Source organism: Mastigoproctus giganteus, chromosome 13, assembly GCF_048544385.1.
Source record: "Mastigoproctus giganteus isolate SK-2022 chromosome 13, ASM4854438v1, whole genome shotgun sequence".
NCBI classification, from domain to species: domain Eukaryota; kingdom Metazoa; phylum Arthropoda; class Arachnida; order Uropygi; family Thelyphonidae; genus Mastigoproctus; species Mastigoproctus giganteus.
In genome coordinates this window covers 150,389,030-150,412,356 of record NC_143587.1, presented here as the reverse complement: position 1 = coordinate 150,412,356, position 23,327 = coordinate 150,389,030, and the positions used below count along the sequence as shown (strand labels likewise).

General features: G+C 36.1%; 1 protein-coding gene across 2 annotated transcripts in view; it reads left to right on the top strand.

Moving 5' to 3' along the window:
- Positions 1-23,327, top strand: part of dom (domino helicase) — an 896,769-nt gene that overhangs the window by 224,444 nt on the left and 648,998 nt on the right. For both annotated transcript variants that reach the window (XM_090388005.1, XM_090388004.1), the window contains exon 14: positions 13,425-13,602. In XM_090388005.1, coding sequence (XP_090244131.1) covers positions 13,425-13,602 — 178 coding nt within the window. The remainder of the gene's footprint in view (positions 1-13,424; positions 13,603-23,327) is intronic.

Here is a 23,327-nt window from a genome sequence, read left to right as displayed (position 1 = left end):
CCAAGATTGAATACACATTTGTAACCAAACATTACCAAACACAATAAATAATCGTAATAAAATAGTTACGTATTTTATTACGACTATTATGTAATAAAATATTGCTAATGCTTTTGCTTCTATCGTAAGCAGACTTGTTTTTTGTTTGATTTTCTGTCCAAACAGATGATAGCCGTTCCATCTCTTTGAGTGTTCTTGCTATGAAAGTTGTTTTTATTTTCTCTGCATTCTTTGTAATTCTCGGTGTTGCCTCATTTAGGTCTGTAGCACATACAATATCACATGATCTTTCAGTTCGCTCAAAGTGTTTCACAATTTCATATTTTTTCTCTATGGACAGAGGTGAATTGGCCATAAGCCTTACCAGGGAAACCCCGGTGGGCCAGAGGCCGGTGTGATTTTGGGCCTAAACCATAGTATGAGGCCACTACAAATTTTCCCGGGTAAGAATTTTTGACCTAGTCCGCCTCTGTTTATCGGTATTGCTTTTCTTTTTCTCTCTGAATCTGCAGTGTCTTCACCAGGACGCTTCCTTTTCACACCTTTTAAGTATTTTACTAATTTTTAGGGAATAAAACACAATTACAAAACGAGGAGCCACGCTTGATACACATAAACAAAGCTGCGCGCGTGTAGCAACTGAATAAACAACACCGTAAAGGCAGAGATACACTATTAACACCTCACATTTTACTAAAGTACATTTCTAGGGGTTACTACCATAAAACAATAAAAACAATTTCCAGTTGCGTTTCTGCTAGTGGAATCTGGTAGTAAACTCAATCTAATTGCATTTGCGATTATATCGATAGCTGGAATTGTGTTGGAATTCCAGATCGAAATGTGTTTCCCCTTCACTGATGCAAAAAACATAAATACATTTTCAGAATCTTCTCTTCATTCCTATCATTGTTGTGTTCGCTTGGGGTAAATCTGCATTCGACTGCCATTTCTTGTAAACACAAAGGTGAATCGTGCATAAGCGAATTCGGTTCGTGTTATATAAGATATCGTTCCCCTATTTATAAATCGTGTATGATCGAATTCGTGTAGTGTAAACACGTGTTATACGAGGACTGACTGTACTTAGAATTTTGCTTTCTCAAATCTGCATTTCAACAATGTTTCAACTTGCTAAAATAAATGGAATGATGTGGTTGCATGCTCTGTACCTTCAATTGCCATGCTGGCGGTGGCATAGCTACTAGTAGGTTCACCCAAGCCGGACTGGTCTTTATGAGGTTGGAGCCAGGCTAAGAGAGATACCTGGGAGAAGGAAACTCTGATTCAAAGCAGTGCAGGTGTGACTCTTTAGCTCAGTAAGGCAACATGTCTATGAGAAGGTGCTCTAAATAACACCTCTGGATGAGGTGAGCAGCTCCTACAGAACAGGCAATGAGCGGGGATAGAAGCTGTCTGTGGTAGATCTTGTCATTACAGCACTGCAATGCAGAAAGCTAGCATGGAAACTACTGTATTACTATATCCCTAGAACAATCACGATGGCAAGAAAACTACAACTGGCCCCGAGTTTCTGGTGTTGCTTTAATGGGACAGGGGTGCCAAGAATCCCCAGCTCAAAACAGTGAATCTTTTGCAAATTAGAACATAGAACGTCAGAAAGCTGTTTGCTGTGGGAAAACTTAAACACTGATCCAGGAGATGTAAAAACGTAATGTTCAAGTGATGGGGCTATGTGAAACTAGATTACCTAGTTCAGGCACATGTGTTTCTGAAGACATGACCATGTACTACTCTGGAAACGACAACAACATATACCAGCATCAAGTGGGAATCCTAGTCACCAAAGATGTCTCCAAAAAAGTATCCTGAACTGTGTGCCATATTCTGAGTGAATAATGTTACACCAGCTGAAGGAACACCCTTTAATGTCAATGTAATTCCGGTGTATGCTCCAACAGCTGATAAGGAAGATGTGGAAATTGAACCTCTTTCAGATTGCAGTTGATTGTTTTCTTCTACTAGCCCAAATGCACAAAAACCACTAATGCCATTGTGTGAGTACGTACTCATACATCACTGTCATTTTCCATATTTATCAGTATGGAAACTTGCCGAAAGTGGAATACACATTTCAGCAACATGAAGCTATTACTATCTGGATTGCACAATGTTTTTAACAATACCGCATAATCTACCTACCAACATCTCTCAATTTTTTTTCCCTTTGCTTTTGTTTTTTTTTTTTTTTTTTGTGAAATACTTCTTCAGACAAAATTGAAATGCCATATTTTTTGGGGTTAAATTTTGAATTGGAATATAGAATTAGACATTTTGCAACAGAGAATTAACATAAACCTAATTTATAAAGTAGTCAAACTAACAAAGAAAAAATACCTAAGTATTGTTATGGGAGATCTGAATGCTCAGGTTGGAAAATCAGATCTGATGAAACTGTTGGAGAATTTGGTCTTGCAGCAAGGAATGAAAGAGGGGGATCGGCCTATACAGTTTTACCAGGAGGAGAACTTGCCGATTGCTAACACCTGGTTAATCATAATATAGTCAATTTGGTTTCTGACCATGTTTTGTGTGCTCTGTATACATGGTATCACCCCCTAGACAGCACACGAAACGTGATCAGAAACTAAATTGACTGTATCATGATTAATCAGCATTTCCAGAGCAGTATTAAAAGCACCAAGACATACCCCAGTGCAGATATTGATTCCGATCACAATCCAGTCATTACTGACATCAAGCTGAGATTGAAGGCAACTAGGAAAAAAGCAACTAATGAACGAAGTTGTCTTAGAGAAATTTAAAAAAATCCAGAAACATGTCAGTTAATGAAGGCATGCCTTAACGAAAGAATGCAACACATTCATAGGCAGAAGGAGAGGGGAGTGGAAGAACTCTGGAAGAGTTTTAAATCTTTTCTGACTGAAATGAGCTCAAAGAGCTAGGTTATGGAAAATGTCTGAAGAAGGAGGACTGGATGATAGATGAAATTTTGACACATGTAAAAGCGCAGAGAAGTTAAGAACTGCAATGCACTAAGATACAAGGAAGTGAACAGACTGATTGAGAAAAAAAATTAAAGGAGATACAGAGGGCTGGATCATAGAAAAATGCAGAGAAATAGAAGCACTGCAAGAAAAACATGGTTTCAATCGTCACAAAACGATTAAAGAGATATCAGGAATTAATTGAAGAAAACAACCAACTGCAATTTGAAATGACAAACGTTAGATTATCGTGGAAGAATCAGAAAAACTGGACATGTGGACCAAATATACAAAAGACCTCTTCGCTAAACACTGCATCGTTGTTGTCATCTAACTCACATTCACTTTCCAATGTGGAGAGGGTGATTGAAACAAAGAAGAAGAAGGGAAAGGCCAAAGACCTGATGAAATCACAGCGGAAATAGCCAAATTGCTTGATTACAAAAACACCGACATTCTTCTTGAATTATTTAACAGAATGTACAACACAGGTAACGTCCCTTGGGACTGGCTGGCATCAACGTTCATCACTCTTCCCAAATAACTAAACACTGGGACTTATGGAGATTTCAGACTAATCAGCTAAATGAACCAAGTCCTCAAAATGTTCCTAAAAATAATTCAAAATCGGATTTTCAGGAATTTTGAGTAGTCGATGGCTGATGCGCAGTTTGGATTTAGGGAAGGACTGGGTACAGGAGAAGCACTATTTTGTGCCATCGTCATGATGTAGAAGTTCAGAGAACATCACATTGATACCCATGATCAAGTTCAACACACCAAGCTCATCGAGATCCTTCAGGAGTCCGGCCTTGATGAAAACGATATCCGAATAATCAAACACCTCTACAGGAACCAAATGGCATCTATAGTAGTTGATGGCACAAAGGCAGAAAACATCAACTTTGAATGTGGAATGAGGCAAGCATGTATATTCTCCCCCCCCCCCCAATTTAACATTTACTCATCGTCAAGAGAGCATTAGATGGAAGACACGGAGGAATATCTGTCAATGATAGAGTGATTAACAACCTTTGTTGTGCATATGACACTACCTTGCACAACTAATATGCAGGACTTATAGATACTCCACAAACATGTGGGTGAGGAAACAAAAGAATGGGCCTCATGATTTATATCAACAAGACTAAGCCCATGGTCCGTAATGGGGCAATGTGAACTCCACATGAGCACTCTTTAGAAGAACATAAAGTCTTTGGACAGTTTAATGAAATACCATTAACAGGTGCATCTTGTTGGAGACTAAAATTTACATTAGTGGGAGTAAATGCCGTGCTTAAGATGTCGTATTGACAGTTATCTTGCTAGGCTGGGATTTCTTGTCCAAATCGTGCATTAACAGAAGTCCAGCAACACAGGCACCATTTCTTCCATTTATACCTGCTTTTGTTTACATGCACTATATGGTTTTTGCAAAGACTATAGACATAGAATGTCACAAAGGTTAGGAGTTAAAAGACACTGCTTTCACTCAGCAACAGACATGACTGTAAGCATGGTCAAGACATTTCCCATCTATTAAAAAAGTAAAAGTAAACTGCAGCCATTATCAACGCACTGCAGGATGGAAGCCTCCTCAACAATCCATGCTCAGGGGGAAATGGACCTTTAACAGAGAACCTCTTGTCGCTTTTTGCCTTCAGTCTGGGTGGTTGGCCCCAGTTTGAAGTCATCTGGATTTGTGGGTAAAAAGCGATAATAATTTTTTTTTTTTTTTGCATTTACTTAAGTCCCTGAAAGTATTATTATTTGATTGATTTACTTTTTCTCTCATTTTCTATTATCTTTAATATTTTATATACATTATGGGTGTATTGCATGATTGCTTGCAACTGCATTGACCCATAAATATTAGTTACAGTTGCTGTCATTATAGCTATTAACTTTCTCTTTTTTTATCACTAATATAAATATATATATATATATATATATATATATTCTTCTTCAGTATATCATCTCTTTGCAGAGGATGGCTGTTATCTTTGCAATGGACGAACATGAAGTAGAAGCCCTAAACAAACCCCTGTTACTCCTATTGTATGACTCTTTGCGGTTAGTTAAACCAAGATTTGCTTCTTTTCCCTCAACTTCTTTTTCATCGAACAGTGGCCCTGGATTTTCAGATACAACACCCTGTATTTGTCATTCCTCATTAAATGTCCTAAATATTTTAGTTTCATCTCCTTAATGGTGCTAGCTAGTTTTTTCTGTCTTTTTCTTTATTCATCTCACGATCTCATCATTCTTTATCTCAGCATTTCGCAAACTGTGTTCCTTGAAAAATTGTAATTAATAATTAGAAAAATAAAATAAAATAAATAAATTTTACAAATCTGCAGCATACACCGCTTTTGTATCAATATAATTTTTAACATTATTATTATTATTTTTTTTTTTTCAGTTATTAATATACTGGCATAGACTAGTATTCAAGTAGACTGCAGAACACTTTACTCTGGTGGGCTTTTGAATAGAGAAGTATGCGTAGAGGTAATGCCATCTACGAAAAAGTAGCAATGTAGTGATCTAATATGCCTTTCCTATGTGATTTAGCCTGGAGTACACAGGTTGAAGGAGAGGGGTTAGCGAACCAGTATCATAACTAAACTCACTTCCTTGTATAAATTTTATTTTGATAATTATCAACATTTCGAAATATTATTATTAAAATATGTGACCATGCATTTGTAGTTGAAAAGGGGAACTTTAAAACGAGAAGCAAAGTACTTCCAGTAGTGCAACTGTGGTTGATGAAAACAAACAATAATATTGTCACACTTCAAAGTGAGGATGAACAATCGCAGCCTTTTGTTACCAAAAATTCCGAAGTGAAAAAACAGGAACCAATTAAAAGACCAAAACGAAAGTATAATGACAGTTATTTGAATTTCCGCTTTACATGTGTTGGAAATAAATATGCTCCTCATGCACAGTGTGTCGTATGTAATAAAATATTAGCAAACAGTTCTTTGGCTCTCTCTAATCTTGTGTTTCGTGAATATGTTGTGAGATGAAAAGTGCTCCTTGCCTAAAAAGGTTTGGGAAACGTTGCTTTATCTTATCAGTCCATGACACTCTTAATATTCATCTGTAACACTGCATCTCAAAAGCATTTACCTTATTCTGGGTCTTTGTTAGTGTGTCCAGGCCTGAGCTCCATAAAGGAGGACAGAGAAGCCAAAACATCTCAATATTCTTGTTCATAAAGGAAGGCTGCATGTGCTTATTCAATTCTTGAGCATACTGCAATAAAAGGTCCCAGTCCTCGATCAGCATACATCCAAGGTAGCGATAACTTTTACCTCTTTCAATTTCTTCATTATTGATTGTAATTTTTGTTTGCACCAAAATTTTCACTTATTTTATTAACTCTATCCATTAATGCTTGTCAATCCGTCTCAGAGCTGGCCAGCAATATAGTATCATCAGATCATATTATTGTATTGCCGTTAGTCTTTATCCCTTCTGTACATCCCCCTAATTCTTTAAAAATTTCTTCAGCATACATGTTGAACAATATAGGTGATAGAATACAACCTTGATGAACTCCTCTTTTAATTTCTATCTCTTCCATTTTTTTCTCCTTCTATGCACATACCTTTGCTAATTGTGCCCAATACAAATTTGCCATTGTTCAGATGTATTTCATTTACAGCGTGTCTCAAAAATATTGGTACAAACGTTTAGGGGAGGTACGTAACATCTAAAGGAATGTGAATCGCATAGGAAGCCATAACCAGAAACGTCACCGTAAGTCGGTACATGGCGCTTTTCGACAGTTCACGAGAGGGAAAATTTCTGGTTTACTCATTTAAGCAGTAGTCGCCACACGAAGAACATGCATCGATATACAAACTGTGAGCTGGCAGACATGCACCTAGTGTATGGATTAGTAGAGGGCCGACACGGTGTGCACCCCCATGTGGCACAACATCGCTTCGCAATAAATGTAGGCAGGTACAGTCTGTGACTGCTTAGTCGGCCCATACCTGTTACCATCCCGCATGAACTCTGCTAAATATCGGATCTTTCTTGAACAAGTTCTATCTGGGTTACTTGACGATGTTCCAGCAAATGTGAGACACAACATTTGGTTTCAACAGACGGGGCACCTGCCCATTATGGAAGGTGTGTTCGTGACCATTTGAACAGGCATTTTGGGTGTCGATGGATTGGCCATGGTGGACCTGTTGCCTGGCCCCCACGCTCACCTGATTTATTGAGCCTTGATTTCTTTCTGTGGGGGCCCTCAAATCAATCGTGTATGAATTGCCTGTGGAGACGGAAATGGATCCCGTGGCGAGGCTCGTCTGCGCTGCTGCTACTGTCAAATACACTCCAGGTGTGTTCGACCATGTCCGCCAATCCATGCTGCGTCGGTGTCACGCATGCATCGCATCTTATGGTGGAACCTTCGAGCATCTGTTCTAACATCACGAAATGCATCCATCTCGAATTCCGTTGTTAATATTATGTCAAATAAATGTTTGCCACTAATTACTGTCTTGCATCATTTCTGATTCTTGTGCCTCTGCTACTACTTTCCTGTGACGCTTCCGGTTATGGGTTCCTATGCGATTCACATTCCTTTAGATGTTACCTACCTCCCCTAAACATTTGTACCAATATTTTTGAGACACCCTGTATATACAGTAGACTTGATTTTCTGGGATGTATTAATATTTGGTAAGACCTCAGATTCTGCACATTTGCCTTACCAGTATTCGACCTTTATATAAATGTTTCTCCCATATCTGATGACAGCTATACCACTTTTTATTTTATTTTATTTTTATTTTTATTTTTATTTGTATTTGACTGTTCACCCACCTTCTATTGGCTTTGTAATTCAGCCCATAATTTTCTTAATTTTCTCATCCATTTATGCATATTTTATTCAATATACTAACTTTTTTATTCAATATACAACTTATATATATGTATGTGTGCGTGTATATATATATATATATATATATATATATATATACAGGTAGCCCTCGTTTTGTGCTAGTCCGATTCGCAATAACGTCGATTACTAACCACAATCTATGAGAAAGCGAGTCTCTCCACTCGCTTTCTCATAGACGTACTGTTTTTGCTGCATGCCTCTTCTACAGATACTTCCTTGGGCACTGTTCTTCTGAATTGGCTTCTATAATTCCCGCTCTCTCTTTCAAAACAGTCCGAACACGTGCCGCCACCAGCCAACATTCATTTACTGTCCAACTTCAAACCCACAGAACCAACTTTTCATCTTCCTCATTTATTCATTGAACTGCCGTTTTCTGGAACAACCTTCCTTCGTACGTATTTCCTGAAAATTACAATCTACAGAAGTTCAAGTCCAATGTCAACAAATATCTTCTTTTGTCTTTTCAACCTCCAACCCAAGCACAGTACTAAGTACTATAGGTTCTAATACCTCTTATGTTTGGAGTTCACATAAAAAAAAAAAAAAAAAAAAACTGCCATCCCCCCTTCTGTTTTTTTTTTTTTTTTGCAATTTTTTTAATAAATTGAAAGTTTAAAATCATCAGACAAAATTTATCAGCATCATACTGTGTTATGTATCATGCACTGTTCACGTGAGTTAGGACAGTCTGAGCCAATCAGCAATTAGCGCATTCGTATCAAAGACGAGAAAGATTCCCGCCCTCGAAGTAAACACTCGTGGATGCAGGTTGTAAAGGTCCATGCGGTGAAGCATTCAGTTGGTTGTTGTTTACACTATTTACACGTGTTGGAAATTTATTACACTAACATTTTTTTATTAATTGTGCTATTAATAAATTAAATAATAATAATAGTGATAGCCATGTGCAGTTTTTACCAGTCGTGTTATAAAGTTTAATTTAATAGAATAAAGACACGCCGTGTCTGGTAAAAGTAGATAATTGAATCGTAGTGCAATATTTGGAGGATAGAATCTGATGAAAGCCGCCCTTATGTGTAGGGCTATGAATATGCCTCCATCGACTATTACTACAACTATGAAGAATGCTAATAAATTAAAACAATCGATGCAAAGTGGTAGGTAAAATTTTTGGTGCCCGGAACCTAAACCTGTGATTTCCAATTGACTCCATTATATAAAGGGTTCCATTCGTGCCTGTTCTTCCCCCCCCCCTTCCCCAGGAACCTAACCACGATGTAAATCGAGGGCATACTTGTGTGTGTGAGTGAGTGTGTGTGTGTGGGGGGGTTCAAAGCATATTAAAGCATTGGCATAAAAGTACTAGCTGGGCCATACAGCCAAAAGAACCGGTGTAGCAAGAAAGAAAGGGTGTAGCAATGTAAACCAGCCCGTGTTGGTTTACATTGCTACACCCTAGAAATAAACATAAAATTAGCAATAAAATTTAAAAAATAATAAATATAATGATTATGCAGGTAATTATTGATAATCGGATACGTTGAATGGCACTTTTTTGAGGGCTAACGCCCCCCATATATATATATATATATATAGAGATTATTGAAGCTGTGAACCTGAAAATGCTGCAGTTCAATGTCTTTTTTGTTAACAAAATTTTTTATATGGGATCTATGTACATTTATTCTAATATGTAATTCCCCACTAGTTTGACCAATATATTTTGCTTCACATTCATTACAATTAATAAGGTATACTACCCCACTAGCATGGCAGAATACTGGAGAATCTACTTTATCTGTGTAATGTTTAGAGCTCATAGTTGGGCAAGTTAGACAAAGTTGATTATTGCAGGTATTAAATTTTAAGTAATTATTATGCTTACCATATGTTCAATGCTCAGTAGCATTGGGCGTTACTCTAATTTCGGAATCTGGATCAATTGTTATATCCGTATATGTTCTATACAGATATAACGATTGAATTGAAATGCTAAATGGTTTGTTGGGCTACTTATCGGACTACCCTGAGCCCCAGTGGAATCCGCGGTACAAATTATCCTATTTGACCGACGTAGTATCTTATTATTATTTGTGGTGTAATAGTTTATTATGCTAGTTAATTAATTATAATGTTATTTATGAGAGGGTTAGCCCTTGAAAAAGTCCCTTTCAATGTATCTCTACACCAGTAGTTAACTCCATAATCATCATTGTATTATATATGTATATTTTATTACTAATTATATGTTTATTTCCAGGGTTTGGCCATGTAGGTCTGCATGGGCTATTTTAGTTTTTATAAGTTATTTTGGCCTTATGGCCTACTGAAGTCAACAGATTTCATCTTTGATATATATATCAAAGATGAAATCTGTTGATTTCAGCTATATATTTCTTACCATATTTCCATTCACCTTTTCAGCAGTATGTACATAGATTTATGTTTGAAGGGTCACTTCAAACAATATGTTTCTGTAATGTACAAATTGATTTGAAAAATTTTCTAATGTAATATGTGCTACCATCCATTCTCTCTGCTTCAATTTAATTATAGATAACTTATAATAGGTGGTACCATAGTTCTGAGGAGATGTACACCTCTCAACCTTGGTTGTCATATTAGTGTTAAAAAAGTTAAAAATGAAAAAATTCTCTGGATTTTGAATTTGGTAAAACTAAATCAGATAATACATAAACAGATGCAGAGAATTTATTCTATCAAGCATACATATAGGGGTGCCTCTGTAGCCAGGTGGGAAGGAGCAGCAGTGCATAGCACACGCTTCTTGATTAGACCGGGGTTCGAGCCTGTCACCACCAAATACGGAGGATGCGGAAAGGTCAGGGAATGACCACCGCATTTCCCTTAGCAATATGGCCTTAGTTGCTAATGCTCCTAAAAACCAAATAACAAACAAACATACATATAGGTCTGGAGGCAACATTTTAGGAAGCATGTAGATCGGCTCAAGTGGGCACACAGAAGGGCAACGAGACTTGAGTGGAATAAGGGGACACTCTGTAGACTAGGCATCTGTGAAGTGAATTGTTTGAAGTGTTTAAAGCTTTGAATGGCTTGAGCAAACTCAAAGCTGATGGGGTTCTTACTCTTTCTCGGATTTTGCAAGAGCGGATGATTGTAGAAAGTTGTAAGATGTGTGGAAGTTTGCTTTCAGCCAACAGATAGTTGATTCCACTCGTTCTGGAAGGACAAGACAAAATATTGGAGGGGAAGAATAGGTGGAATGAGGACAGTGCTGTTTAAGCTTGCTTTCTTGAATCATTTGCTATGCTACTACTAATACTAATGTCATTGTGATTTATTTTTATTTTATTTCAATTTTAAAAATTTTTCAAGAATAAGTGTACATTGCCAAATAAAGTAATAATGAGAATATTTTAAAGCATTTATGTGAAAACTTCATTTTTACAAAATTTCAAAATTCCATGGATCGCGCGCGTGTGTGTGTGTTTTAACTTCCAGTATATATGTATGAGGGTGGTTTGTAAAATTTGTGGCTGAATACGAAAGGTTAGTGCTACAGTGTTAAAAATTTCAGAATTTAATGTATACTTCAAATAGTAACCTGCCAAGTTTTATGCAATAACGGCTTTTTTTAATTATATATATCTTGAAATCAACAAAGTTGTGTGAATGAGGAAAGATTGATAAAATCAGTTGCCATGCAAGCATCCAATATTTGAGTTGGAGCAAAAGGACTAATGCCAAAGGTAATTCTGAGGATATGATTGAGAAGCGAGAAGGGCAGAGCACAAGATTAGTGAATGGAACAAAGGGTTGCTTTTATGAAGAAAGGCTTAAATTTTGCAGATTGCAATGTCTGGAGACTAGGCACCTGTGAGGTAATCTGATCGAGGTGTATAAAGCTTTGAATGGTTTGAGCATGCTCAATGCTGATGGGATTCTTTCTCTTGCTCAGAATAATCACCTGAGAGGGCATTAATTCAAATTGAGGAAAGACAGTTATAGGATAGATGTGTGGAAGTTTGCCTTTAGCCAGTGGGTGGTTGATTACTGGAACAATCTTCCATCTGTCGTTGTGGAAGTTGATAACTTAAACAGATTCAAGTCAGAACTGGACAAACATTTAGATCGACTGGATGGGTGAAATCAGAAGGGTTTGTGTGGTGTTGTTGTTGTGTTTTTTTTTTTTTTTTTTTTTTTTTGCCGATGCTATATAAGCTTGCTTTCTTGCATCACGTGCCCTTGCTAATGCTAAGTGGGCAGCTGAATTTAAACAAAGGAGGAGAGGTTGGTAGATGACCTGTGCTATGGAAGATATGCTGTTGAGTGATAAAGTGACAGTTCAGTACATTGCTAGTGTCTCGGGCATTCATCTGAACATGTGAACCACATATAACAGGTTCTTGCTATAAATAGGTGTCAGCACAATGGGTCCTACTTCGGTGACCACAGATCACAAATGAACAAGAGTTAAGAAGTCAAGTGAAAATCTTTATCGTTTCAAGCAGATGCAGCAAATTTGCTTCCAATGTTTATGGATGAGATGTGGGTCCATCACTTTCAGCCAGAGACGACTACAGAGCATCCTAAACACAGCTCATCTTCCCCTCCGGAGAGCCAAGTTGATTCCCTTATGCCGACACGGTGATGGCATTGGTCCCCCCCCCCCCCTTTTTTTTTTTTTTGGGATGCTCATGCAGTGTTTTTAGTAGATTACCTTTAAAAAGGCCAGACACATATTACACAGACCTTGTGAAGTGTTTGCATGAAAACATCAAAAACAAATGACAAGGAAAACTCAATAAAGGAGTCTTGTTCCACCAGCACTGCATTAGTGTGGTTTTGAAGTTTTGAACTGTATTCACCAGAGCTAGCACCATTGAGCTTTCATCATCTCTTTCCTAATTTGAGAAAATATCTGGCTGACATTTATTTTCCCACAAATAGTGACATCATTGCTGAAGTGGATACATTCGTGGAGGCCCAAGAGTAAACTTCCTTTGCAGCTGGAATCAAGCTTTGCAGCATCAGTGGCAACAGTGCATTGACTCTGAAGGGGACTACGGTGAAAAGTAACTAGACTCTTCAAATGAGCCCTTTTATTATTAATACTGCACATCGATGGTTTAGTGTCAAACAATGTTAACTACAAAACTACCATTTTGTTTTCATACAACTTTAGTTTTACTTCATACAAATAACAGCCTATATCATATCATAGAACTATATCTCTCTAGTACTTTGCAAGCTTGAGCTGTAAGCACATTTCTGTTAAACCAAGAAAATATCAAACAACTTGTTTAATTTCTTGCTTAATTACAAAAACGTTTACTATAAAATGATTTTGTTGTTAATGTTGTTTAACACTAAACCCTCTATCACTCTTACAAAAAACCCTTCATCTTCATGCAAATTACATTTGAAACATCCCTTGTATACAAACAGTACAAAATAACCCGTGGAATATCTCTTAAATAGAAGTTGATTTGTAAAATATTGGCCAATAATGATATTTTGATTGTGGTTTTTTTTATTTATTTATTTATTTATTATTATTATTTTTTTTAATTTAGGTATGCACGAAGATACCATTCCTGCTTAAACACCAGCTAAGAGAATATCAGCATATCGGTGTTGACTGGTTAGTTGCAATGCATGACAGGAAATTAAATGGGATTTTGGCTGATGAGATGGGGCTTGGAAAAACAATACAAACAATTGCTCTTCTTGCTCACTTAGCTTGTGAAAAAGGTAATCAACTTTTGTTTTCATTGCAGATCAGTTTTTCAAAATAATCCAATGCAAAGTAATGAATTAGTATTATGAAAATTGTATTATTTGAAGATTTAGTATTGACAGAATAAAATGGCAAAATACAAACTTATTCTGTACTTGCCAAAAAAAAAAAAAACCCACCCTCTCACATATTATTCTCATAGTCGAAAAGTTTTATTCCAGTTCATCATTGAATTTTCACAAGCTCTCTGCCCCAGCCTCCCTTTTAGGGAACTTCTTCCAATATTCGACAATACAATGACAAAAGTTACTTCGTAAGATCAAGTCTATTCTTCCCTGAGATTTCACTGCTATGCCGTCCAGTGTTTGTCTCCCTCATTAGTGAGAATATTCCTCTATTTTCACTAATCGCCTCCCTCCCCCAGCTCAAAATTGACAACAATTAATAGTCTCCAAATTTGCATAGCAAAGATCACACCATATCTTCTAAGCTGTAATGATGGTATTAAGATGAGTGAATGTATAATTTACTAGTAAAGGTCATTTTAAAAAAAAATGGATTTTGCTTTAATTGACTGTACAGCCACTCCCCGACTTATATAAGAGTTGAGTTCCGCTGAACTCTGCGTAAGTTGGAATTTTCCCTTGTGCAGCATTCACAACTGTGCTCGCTGAATTGATTGAATCAAAAACGAAGTGTTCGATGAACATGTGAATAGAATTATTTATTGTGTTTATTCAATTTTTTATCTCATGTGCAGGAAAAATTACAAAAGGGTGCAATTTAAAAAAATTCAAAATTATAAAATTATGAAAAAAGAGAGGAGAGACAGGCATACCGTCAGTAAGTGTTACCTCTCGAGCATCGTTGCCAGAATCGACGTCTTCATCTGATAAGTACACTGCTGTGGAGGTTGAGGGTTGTCTAGATTTAGAAGTGGTCGGCCGCTCACCCTTATGAAAGAACTATTAATGGGTGACTGGACAGTTCTTTTTTTGTTTTCATTGTAGATTTCTTTGTAGCAAGCAAGCATATCACCCCTCTGTTAACTTTTAAGAATCGTTCGCTGTCAGGATCCATCTTCCCAAACCTTGCCATTGCTGATGCGATTTCACAAAATACCATTGCCATCTCTCTGATGATGAAGCGTCTCGGCTCCTCATTTTGTTCATCTTGAGGTTCATCAGCATTTTATTCTTTCACTTTCGCTGCCTGCAAGTCAATAAGTTCCTCATTAGATAATTCCTTCTCTTTCTCTTTTAACTCCTGCACGTCATGTCTGTGGCAGCAACCTCCAAGTGAAGTAGCTCTGCTCTGGAACCTTTACAATTTTATTTTAAACCTCTTCATATGATTTGTCTTTTTCAAGCCCTTCGAAGCCTTTTCCATACTATGGTAATATTTTTTTCCGTACGCCATTAAAACAACTTTTAGTAATATCCCCACAGGCCTTATTTAAGATGGCGTGGTAAATATTGTAAGATTTCCAAAAGTGTCTTAACGTAAAATTTTTCTCCCCGTCTACTGCAGACAATGCCTGAGCAAATATTCTGCATAAATAGTATGCTTTTAAATTCGAAATAACACCCTGATCCATAGGTTGAATGAATGAAGTCGTGTTTGGCGTGAGAAATATGACTCTCACGCTCGAATTGAAATCATCTAGGTGTATAGGATGTCCAGGAGCATTATCTAATATAAGCAAAATCTTGAAAGGAACATCGTTGTATTTACAATTTTTTCAACTTTGTGGATGAAGCAACATTTAAACCAATCCTCAAAGAGAAATGTTGTTATCCATGCTCTCTGGTTGGATCGAAAATGCATAGGTAGGGTGGCTTTATTAATGCCCTTAATGCACGAGAATTTCCAGAATGGTACCCAAGCAGTGGTTTTAATCTGCACACTCCCACTACATTAACCCCAAGCAAGAGTGTGGCCCTATCTTTTGAAGCCTTGAAACCTGGCACCTCTTTGGCAAAGTATGTTCGATCCGGCATTTTTTTCCAATCCGGAGTAGTCTTGTCAACATAAAAATTTATGTTGACAAGACTATTCAGCAATAATTTTCATCAATAATTTTTTCCAACACATCACAAAATTTCTCTGCAGCTGCAGAACTGTAACACTGGTAACTTCACTGCATACTTTAACGTTGTGGAGACCAGTGCAATGCTTGAATCTATAAAATCACGTGTTGCTTGCTATGAACTTGGGGTTTTTTTTTTTTTTTTTAAACCCCAAACACGAGAGGTATTAGAACCGGGCTTGGGTTTAGGGGTCGCCGTACTTACCCTTAATTTCTTCTATATAATATCTGTGTAAATACACCATAGTTTACCCATAAATTAATAAAATAAATAAAAAATTAAACTGCGTATGTAGTGTGACGGGGATCTTTTTTTTTTTTTTATTTTATCTCATATTGTGGCTACCTTCACAATGAGGGTATTGCACTACTTCGAATAAGTAACGCTTCTATAGTAGAGAAGACTACTGTTATTTATTCTCTGTGGATACTACCACCCAGACGGCACTGTTTCAAAGCTGTTTGCCTATCTTCGATGGGTGGGCAGGTACCCAGATAATGCAAACATGCCATCACAGTTAAGAAGGCACGTTTGCATTATCTGGGTACCTGCCCACCCACCACTGATGATAGGCCAACAGCTTTGAAACTTGCTGGATGGGTGGCGGTATCCACTGAGAATAAATAACAGTAGTATTCTCTACTAGAGATGCATTGTGAAGGTAGCCATAATATGAGATACAATAAAAAAATGATGCCTTTCACATTCGTACATAGTTTAATTTATGGTGTATCCACACCGATATTAGGTAGTTAATTTAAACCCATATCATATTATGCCTTGTGCATTTGATCTTCAAATATTAATATCTTCATAAATATTTTTTGCTTTTGCTTGAATGGTCATTAGACTGACGGGCACTCGCTCCTGAATCTGATTTGCCATCCACATTATTTCCATCTTCGATATAGCTAGCACCTGGACACTGTTTTGTGATTGCTGTTGATCTTAAGTGCGTTGATCCTTTGACATGTTCTTTTATATGTGTGCTGTTCCTTAAAATAGTATTCACTGCTGAAGCAGTGAGACCAAATTCTGTGCAATAGATGACAAACTTTGTCCTGCTTCGTACTTCTTAATTAATCACCTTCATTTCTAAATCAATTTTGTTTCGTTTCCTAGCGCTGCCAGCTCTTGCACTTTCCGTTGGTCCCTTTCCCTTCACCATTGTAATAAGTAAATAGGAATGAAGAGAAGGTGCTGAAAATTTATTTATGTTTTTTATATGATTGAAGATTTCAGTAAAGGGGAACTCATTTCACCATAATACCACAATGTAAAAATTCACAGAATTCCAGTTATCAGGATTATCACAAATGCAATAAGATCGAGTTTACTTCCCGCTTATAATAGATAAAAGAAAAGCCCAATAAACTAGAAAATGCAAATTGTTTTATGGTGGTAGTGACTTCCAGAAATGTGTTTTCGAAAAATACCACAAAGGCGTTCAAAATTGATTCTTATAACAGAACATATGATAATAATGAAAGTGTAGTGCAATTTCCATTATAAAAATGACCTTTTAGAGAGATAAATCGCTTAGTTATATAATGAAAATTTCAACTTCCGAGGTCTTGGAATGAAGTACGAAAAAAAAAACACAATGTGTAATTGGGTTTACACTGCAATATTTTCACAATTCCTCCATTTATCCCTACAGATGAAAAATACGTTCCTATATTTTTTTCTCAGTTTGTATCGGCTGGCAAAAACTTATGTAAAGTCGAATTTGTGAAATTAGATTATTACGTAAGTCGGGCAGTTCCTGTATTAATTTATGTGGGGAAAAAATTTTTAAATATTTTGCAAATTAAAAAAAAAAAAAAAAAAAAAGCACCAACTTAAAATCAAGACTGCATAGGAACTGGCCACAGCCTTATGGTAACATACACTGGCACAAATTCACACATTGTGAGATCAAGTCTGTGTTTCCACAAAACGTTTGTGGCCAGTTTATAACTGCCATGCTCTGGAGATTTACAATGGACAATCTGTCTTTTTGACTTGATTCACTTCATCTCACTTTAATACTTCAAATTTCGTTATGTAGGTTTTCATTTCCAGTGCAATGCATATGATACAGACCACAATGATGCACTCTCTCAATTTAGAAAGTAATGAAAGTTGATAAAAGAACTTACAGTTTATTAAAGACTAATATAATTAAAGATTGGTTTTCAGTGGAATGAAATTATGTTTACTTTGTTGCTAATAAAGTCTAGAAATATGAACCTAAACACTACCTTCCTTGTCAGTGATAATTACAAAAAAGATTAATAGACAAGTGCAGAAACAATACATGTGGAACTTGAAAATGGACTGACAACATTAACATTTGCCCTAAGGCAGAGGTTGGTGAAGTGTGCCCCTAGGGAGCACACCTCGGAAACTAGAAAGCTTTTTTTTCTTATCTCCCCCCTTTATCAACAGCTGCTATCTCTTTGGATTTACACTGGAGAATATACTGTTCTGTTTGACTTGATTTGACCCTTTCTCCATTACCTGCATATTACAGTTGGTAGCATAAAGTTTCTCCATTTTTTTGCAAAAATGCATTATTCTTTACATTTTTATTTTTTGCAAAAATATTAAAACTGAATAAATATGGCAGCTCTTAAGAAAATCTATGAATTTGTTTCTTGATTTCATTAAAGAATACAGCAGTAGTAAACATTTTAAAAAGTTTGCTGTAAATGTTTTTTAGTTACAAAAGAAAAAGAAGAAGAAAAGAAAAGAAAGAAAGCAATGTAAACATTATGGCCCACAATGATACCCTGTTTTTATTTAGAAAGCAGTAAAGATCAGTGAAACTTTGAAGTTTGTTAAAAACTAATATAATTAAAGATTTCTCTTCGAAGAAAATAAATTTCATATTTTCTAAACCTGATTGGTATAGCTCTCAGGTACATATGTGCACATACTTGAGTAACTATGGTTCAGGCTTGCAAAACTAATGAATGCAGTATAAACAAAAAAACTTTCCAACTCACATTGCCAGTAGTCTAGAAACGGCAGCCTTCCCTAACAGTAAATTAGTAAAGAGTGCTTCCCTTTTCAATCACAATTACAAAAGACCATTGAGAGGCAAGAACGAGGCTGACCTTCTCACCTTATTAATTTGTGTGCTTAAAAGGGAGCCTCACACCTTCCTGTGAAAGCAGATGAATATTTAGTGGAAACTATCGATAAAGAAGTGCTAAAAGGAAAGATAAGTTTAAATATTTCAATTGATGAATTTCCACCAAAGTGATAAAAATTTTGAAGGTGTATATGTTGCTTGTATTTAATATAATGTATAACTAGACTGGTTGAACAGTGGCAACTTTCGGCAAATCTATTTAAAGAAGAGATGAGAAAAGCCATATTAGCAATTTTCAATTGCCAAATTGAAAAGTAAAACCAGCGATCACTAGTAATATATATCAAACTAATAATATGATACTTTAGTATAATAGTAATATTATATTAATGCCTACTGAAAGTAACACTAGGTGGTAGACAACTCTCATAAAATGTGCAACACTACAATAAGATGGCCTCAACCAGCAACTAATTAACTAAAATAAAAACCAAAAGTTTATTTAAACAAAAATATATAATTAAAGTAAGAAGTTATAATTAAAAAAATAGACTTAAAAATAAAACTAAACGAAATTAATTAAAAACATTAAAATACAAAGTTGGATTAAAAACATAAAATCAAACAAATGGGGTAAATAGCTTTCAGGGCGAAGAGCCTCTTTGTCAAATTACTGATGCCTACAACTTGCTGTCACAGGCTTCAGTAAATTGATCTTTCTTTCAGAGGCAAAGAAAATAAGAGAGAATGGATGGCAGGAATAATGGAATAGGACATTTACTGCCAGACCTCAGTGTTGTGACAAAACAAGTGGCCAGTGGAATGGGGATGGAAATGAACAGAGAAACCATGTCAAAGGAAATCACAGGTACCACTCTCCAAAATACTAATACCCTTGATAATCCTCAAAAAAGCGACACTACTATTGACAGTATATACTGTATTGCCCACAAATAGAGATAACAAGTCTGCAACATATTTCGAGAGTTCGTGTGATGGGGTGTCACAGCAGGGAGCAATGGGGCATAATGGGATGTATTTTAGGTTTACCTAAAATACATAAATTGAGGGGATATTCGTCATGCTGATTTTGACTGCTCAGCCACTTTGAACATTACTGGTGTGAGCAGCATCTCAAATATAATCCCCATTCCAGCATTGAAATAACAGATCAGGTTAATAATTCTTGCCATCTCTCTCTTGATTAGAGACCCTCCATTTAGCTGTGGCTGGTTCCACTATCAGTTGGAATGCCCTTTGTCAAGCGTGCTCTGCAGCTGGTTATCCATATGCATGCACAGGGTTACCTTTCTGTATTATAGTTGTTCTGCTGTTGTAGGCTTCAGTAAGTTGACAAAGGGGCTATTCACCTTGAAAGCTACTTGCCCCATTTGCTTGATTTTGTTTTTAATCCAGTTTTGTATTTTAATTTGTTTTAGTTTTATTTTTAACAGTCTAATTTTTAATTATATATTTTTGTTTCAATAAACTTGGTTTTTATTTTAGTTGTCTTTTGAGGCAATATTGTTTTAGTATGCTTAACATCGACACTTGAGGCCTTTTCTCTGATAAAATGGTGCAAAATCACCACTTAATTATTGGAGACTTAAAGTGGTAAAACCCATGTCTAGTGTCCAGAATAAAATTTCTATCATCCCCCCCCCACCTCCTTTATCCTATGCACCGTACTAAGTACTATAGATTTTAATATCATTTGTGCTTGGAGTTTTCATTTAAAAAAATCCGATTTATGATCCAAAACTTTTGAAAGAAGAAAAAGAACTGAATCACAATATTCTGAAGAAAGCAATATTTAGCAAGCCAAGTAGGGCTGATATCATACAGATAGTCTCCTGTTTCTCTCATCTGATTTGAATAAAATATTGTGCTTGTTTCATTTAAATGTTACACTGAAGTTTGACTGGTAACCCTAAGGTCGCGGGTTCGATTCCCGCCTTGGGCTTGGATCAGAGTACTGCAAAAACCTTGGGAGGTGCATTATGGTCACAGAAGCCTATGCACCAACAACTACAAAAAAAACAACACTGAAGTTTGAAAATCTGAACGTAGCTCTCCAATCCAACATACCTTTTGGTGCCTCTGTAGCCAGGTGGGAAGGAGCAGCAGTGCATAGCACACACTTCTTGATTAGACCGGGGTTCGAGCCCGTCACCACCAAATAAGGAGGATGCGGAAAGGTCAGGGAATGACCACTGCATATTCCCGGAGCAATGTGGCCTTAGTTGCTAATGCTCCTAAAAACCAAATAACAAACCAACATACCTCACATCCATGTACTGAAGCCATTACTCCCAGATATGTTAAAGAATGTTTGTAGTTTTATTCTACAAAGTTTTCAAACATTTCACTGCCAATTTGGAAAAAAAAATTATCATCATATAAGACTAAACCAGAAGGGTGATTCTGACTTACCCATAAGCATTTCCACTGCCAAGGTTATGGAGAGTCTAAAACAGGAGAAGATTCCATTTTCATGCTTATTGAGGAAGTGCTTCATTGCTGCATGTGCTACAATTCTGCACAACCTCACACTGAAAAATGATGCTTGTATGAAAGCCAAGGTACCATAAATTCATCATTTAGCATTGCATCAATTTGAATTTTTTTTTTTTTTTTTTTTTGGGACAAGTTTTCAGTATTTTTTGGCATCATTAAATATGACGAATTAGATGAAGCAATAGATGTTTTACAACATTTGTTTTATCTGCGTGGGAATCTACTAGATACTATTATTAAAGAAGAAAGAATTTATACATAGTGATCTTTGGTTGGAGAACTGACAAGTGCACAATGAAACTTAAAAATATAATAAACTATCCTAATTCACAATTGAGATCTCAACAGTTTCACTTAGCAGTGCTGAGTGTGAGAGCATTGCGAATACAGTAGAGCTTCAGTTATCTGGAATAATTAATGTCAGACCTCTTTCGGATAGCAAAATTTTCAGTATAATCGAACGTGAAGTAAAATGAAATAAATTCTGTTATAATGTATTAAGGTCAAAGAAAAAGACTTTAAATAGCATGAAAAAAACAAATTTATTTAATTAAAAATAATAACATAAAAATTTGCACATTTACATATGTATGTATGTATATTTGGATAGGTATTTTACTGCAAATTTTATATGGAAAAAAATTATAAAGTAATTTTTTAAATTCATGTTCGATCATTTTTTGTTTTGTTTGTTGAGACTTTTTTTTTTTTTTTGCTGTGAATCTCTCAAGTTCCTTAATAATATTTTTTTGATTACATCGCATTCTTCCTGGTTTTGTGTCCATTTTAGTTTTGTTTCTTTTTGTTGACATTCTACTGTAAAAAAAAAAAAAACTGAGAATAATAATAAATCACACAGTTTTGGGCCAATATTATTCATACCGAATCTGTAGCTAAACTAAACATAATATGAAATGGAAAATTGGGTTTACAAAGCGACTAAACTATGTCACTCATGGTTTCCGATAAAACCCATTAGTCCTAATCCAACATTTCAACCTCTCAGGGGCTCATATCTGGTGAGGATGGACTTGGCACACCCAGAGTCCTGAGCTGGATATCATCATTCTTCTCTTTTTTGAAGATTCCCTTCTACTTCTGACACACACACACTCACTCTCTGGGTAACTCAGAAATCTTTTTTGGCTGGTGTTTCCTAAGCCTCAGGTTATCTTGCAGCATATGACTAATAATATTAATATACAATGTAAAGAAAACAGACAGGAATGCTCTCGTAGCATAGTAAACATTTGTCTCAAATACTGCCATTAATAATAAAAAAAGAAGAATCAAAATCAGCGTTTCAAATTATTCCAGATAACCGATGTTCTTCTGTATTCAGGCAGGTGAAGAAACAGAAACTGAGTTTAGATCTTCTCTTTTCTGTACTGTTTTAAAAATGCTTTTAACAGCAGTGTCTAGACAACGTGGCTGTTTTTATGAAGAAATTCACCAATCTCTTCAAATTTATTGCCCATTGAAAATTTTTACAAACTTTGTCTAATTATTTCTGAAGAGAATGAGGTCTGCAAGGTCATTCTTGAAGCATTCAAAAGCAGCTGATATGTAACCGAAAATCCATACAGAAACATCCTAAGACAGAGAGATTTAAAGAGACTTATTTTGTTAATGCTAAGTTGCGAACTGAAAGATCTGATTTAAATGAGGAGACTGTGACATCTGTTGGAAACTTTTCAACAAAAATCATTATGTTGGGCATCTATAGAACTCAGTTGTACCTAAAAAAAACATTGCACAGGTAACTTTACAAGATTGAAGTGCATCAAATGGTACTTGAAGAGGACTGCCGTGTGGTATTAGCTTTCTGTTACAAGTTTAATGGAAACATTGAAAATGTCATCTTCTCTCTTATAATGTAATGTCTAATGATGAAGCAATATTTCACATGAGTGGCAAAGTTAATCACCATAATTTCCATGTTTGGCGTAAAAGAGAAACCAGAAGATGTCTGAGAATATGAAAGGGACTACCTTAGTCAGTGTCTAGTGCAGTGTTTTTCAACCTGTGTGCCGCGAGTATGCTTCAGGTGTTC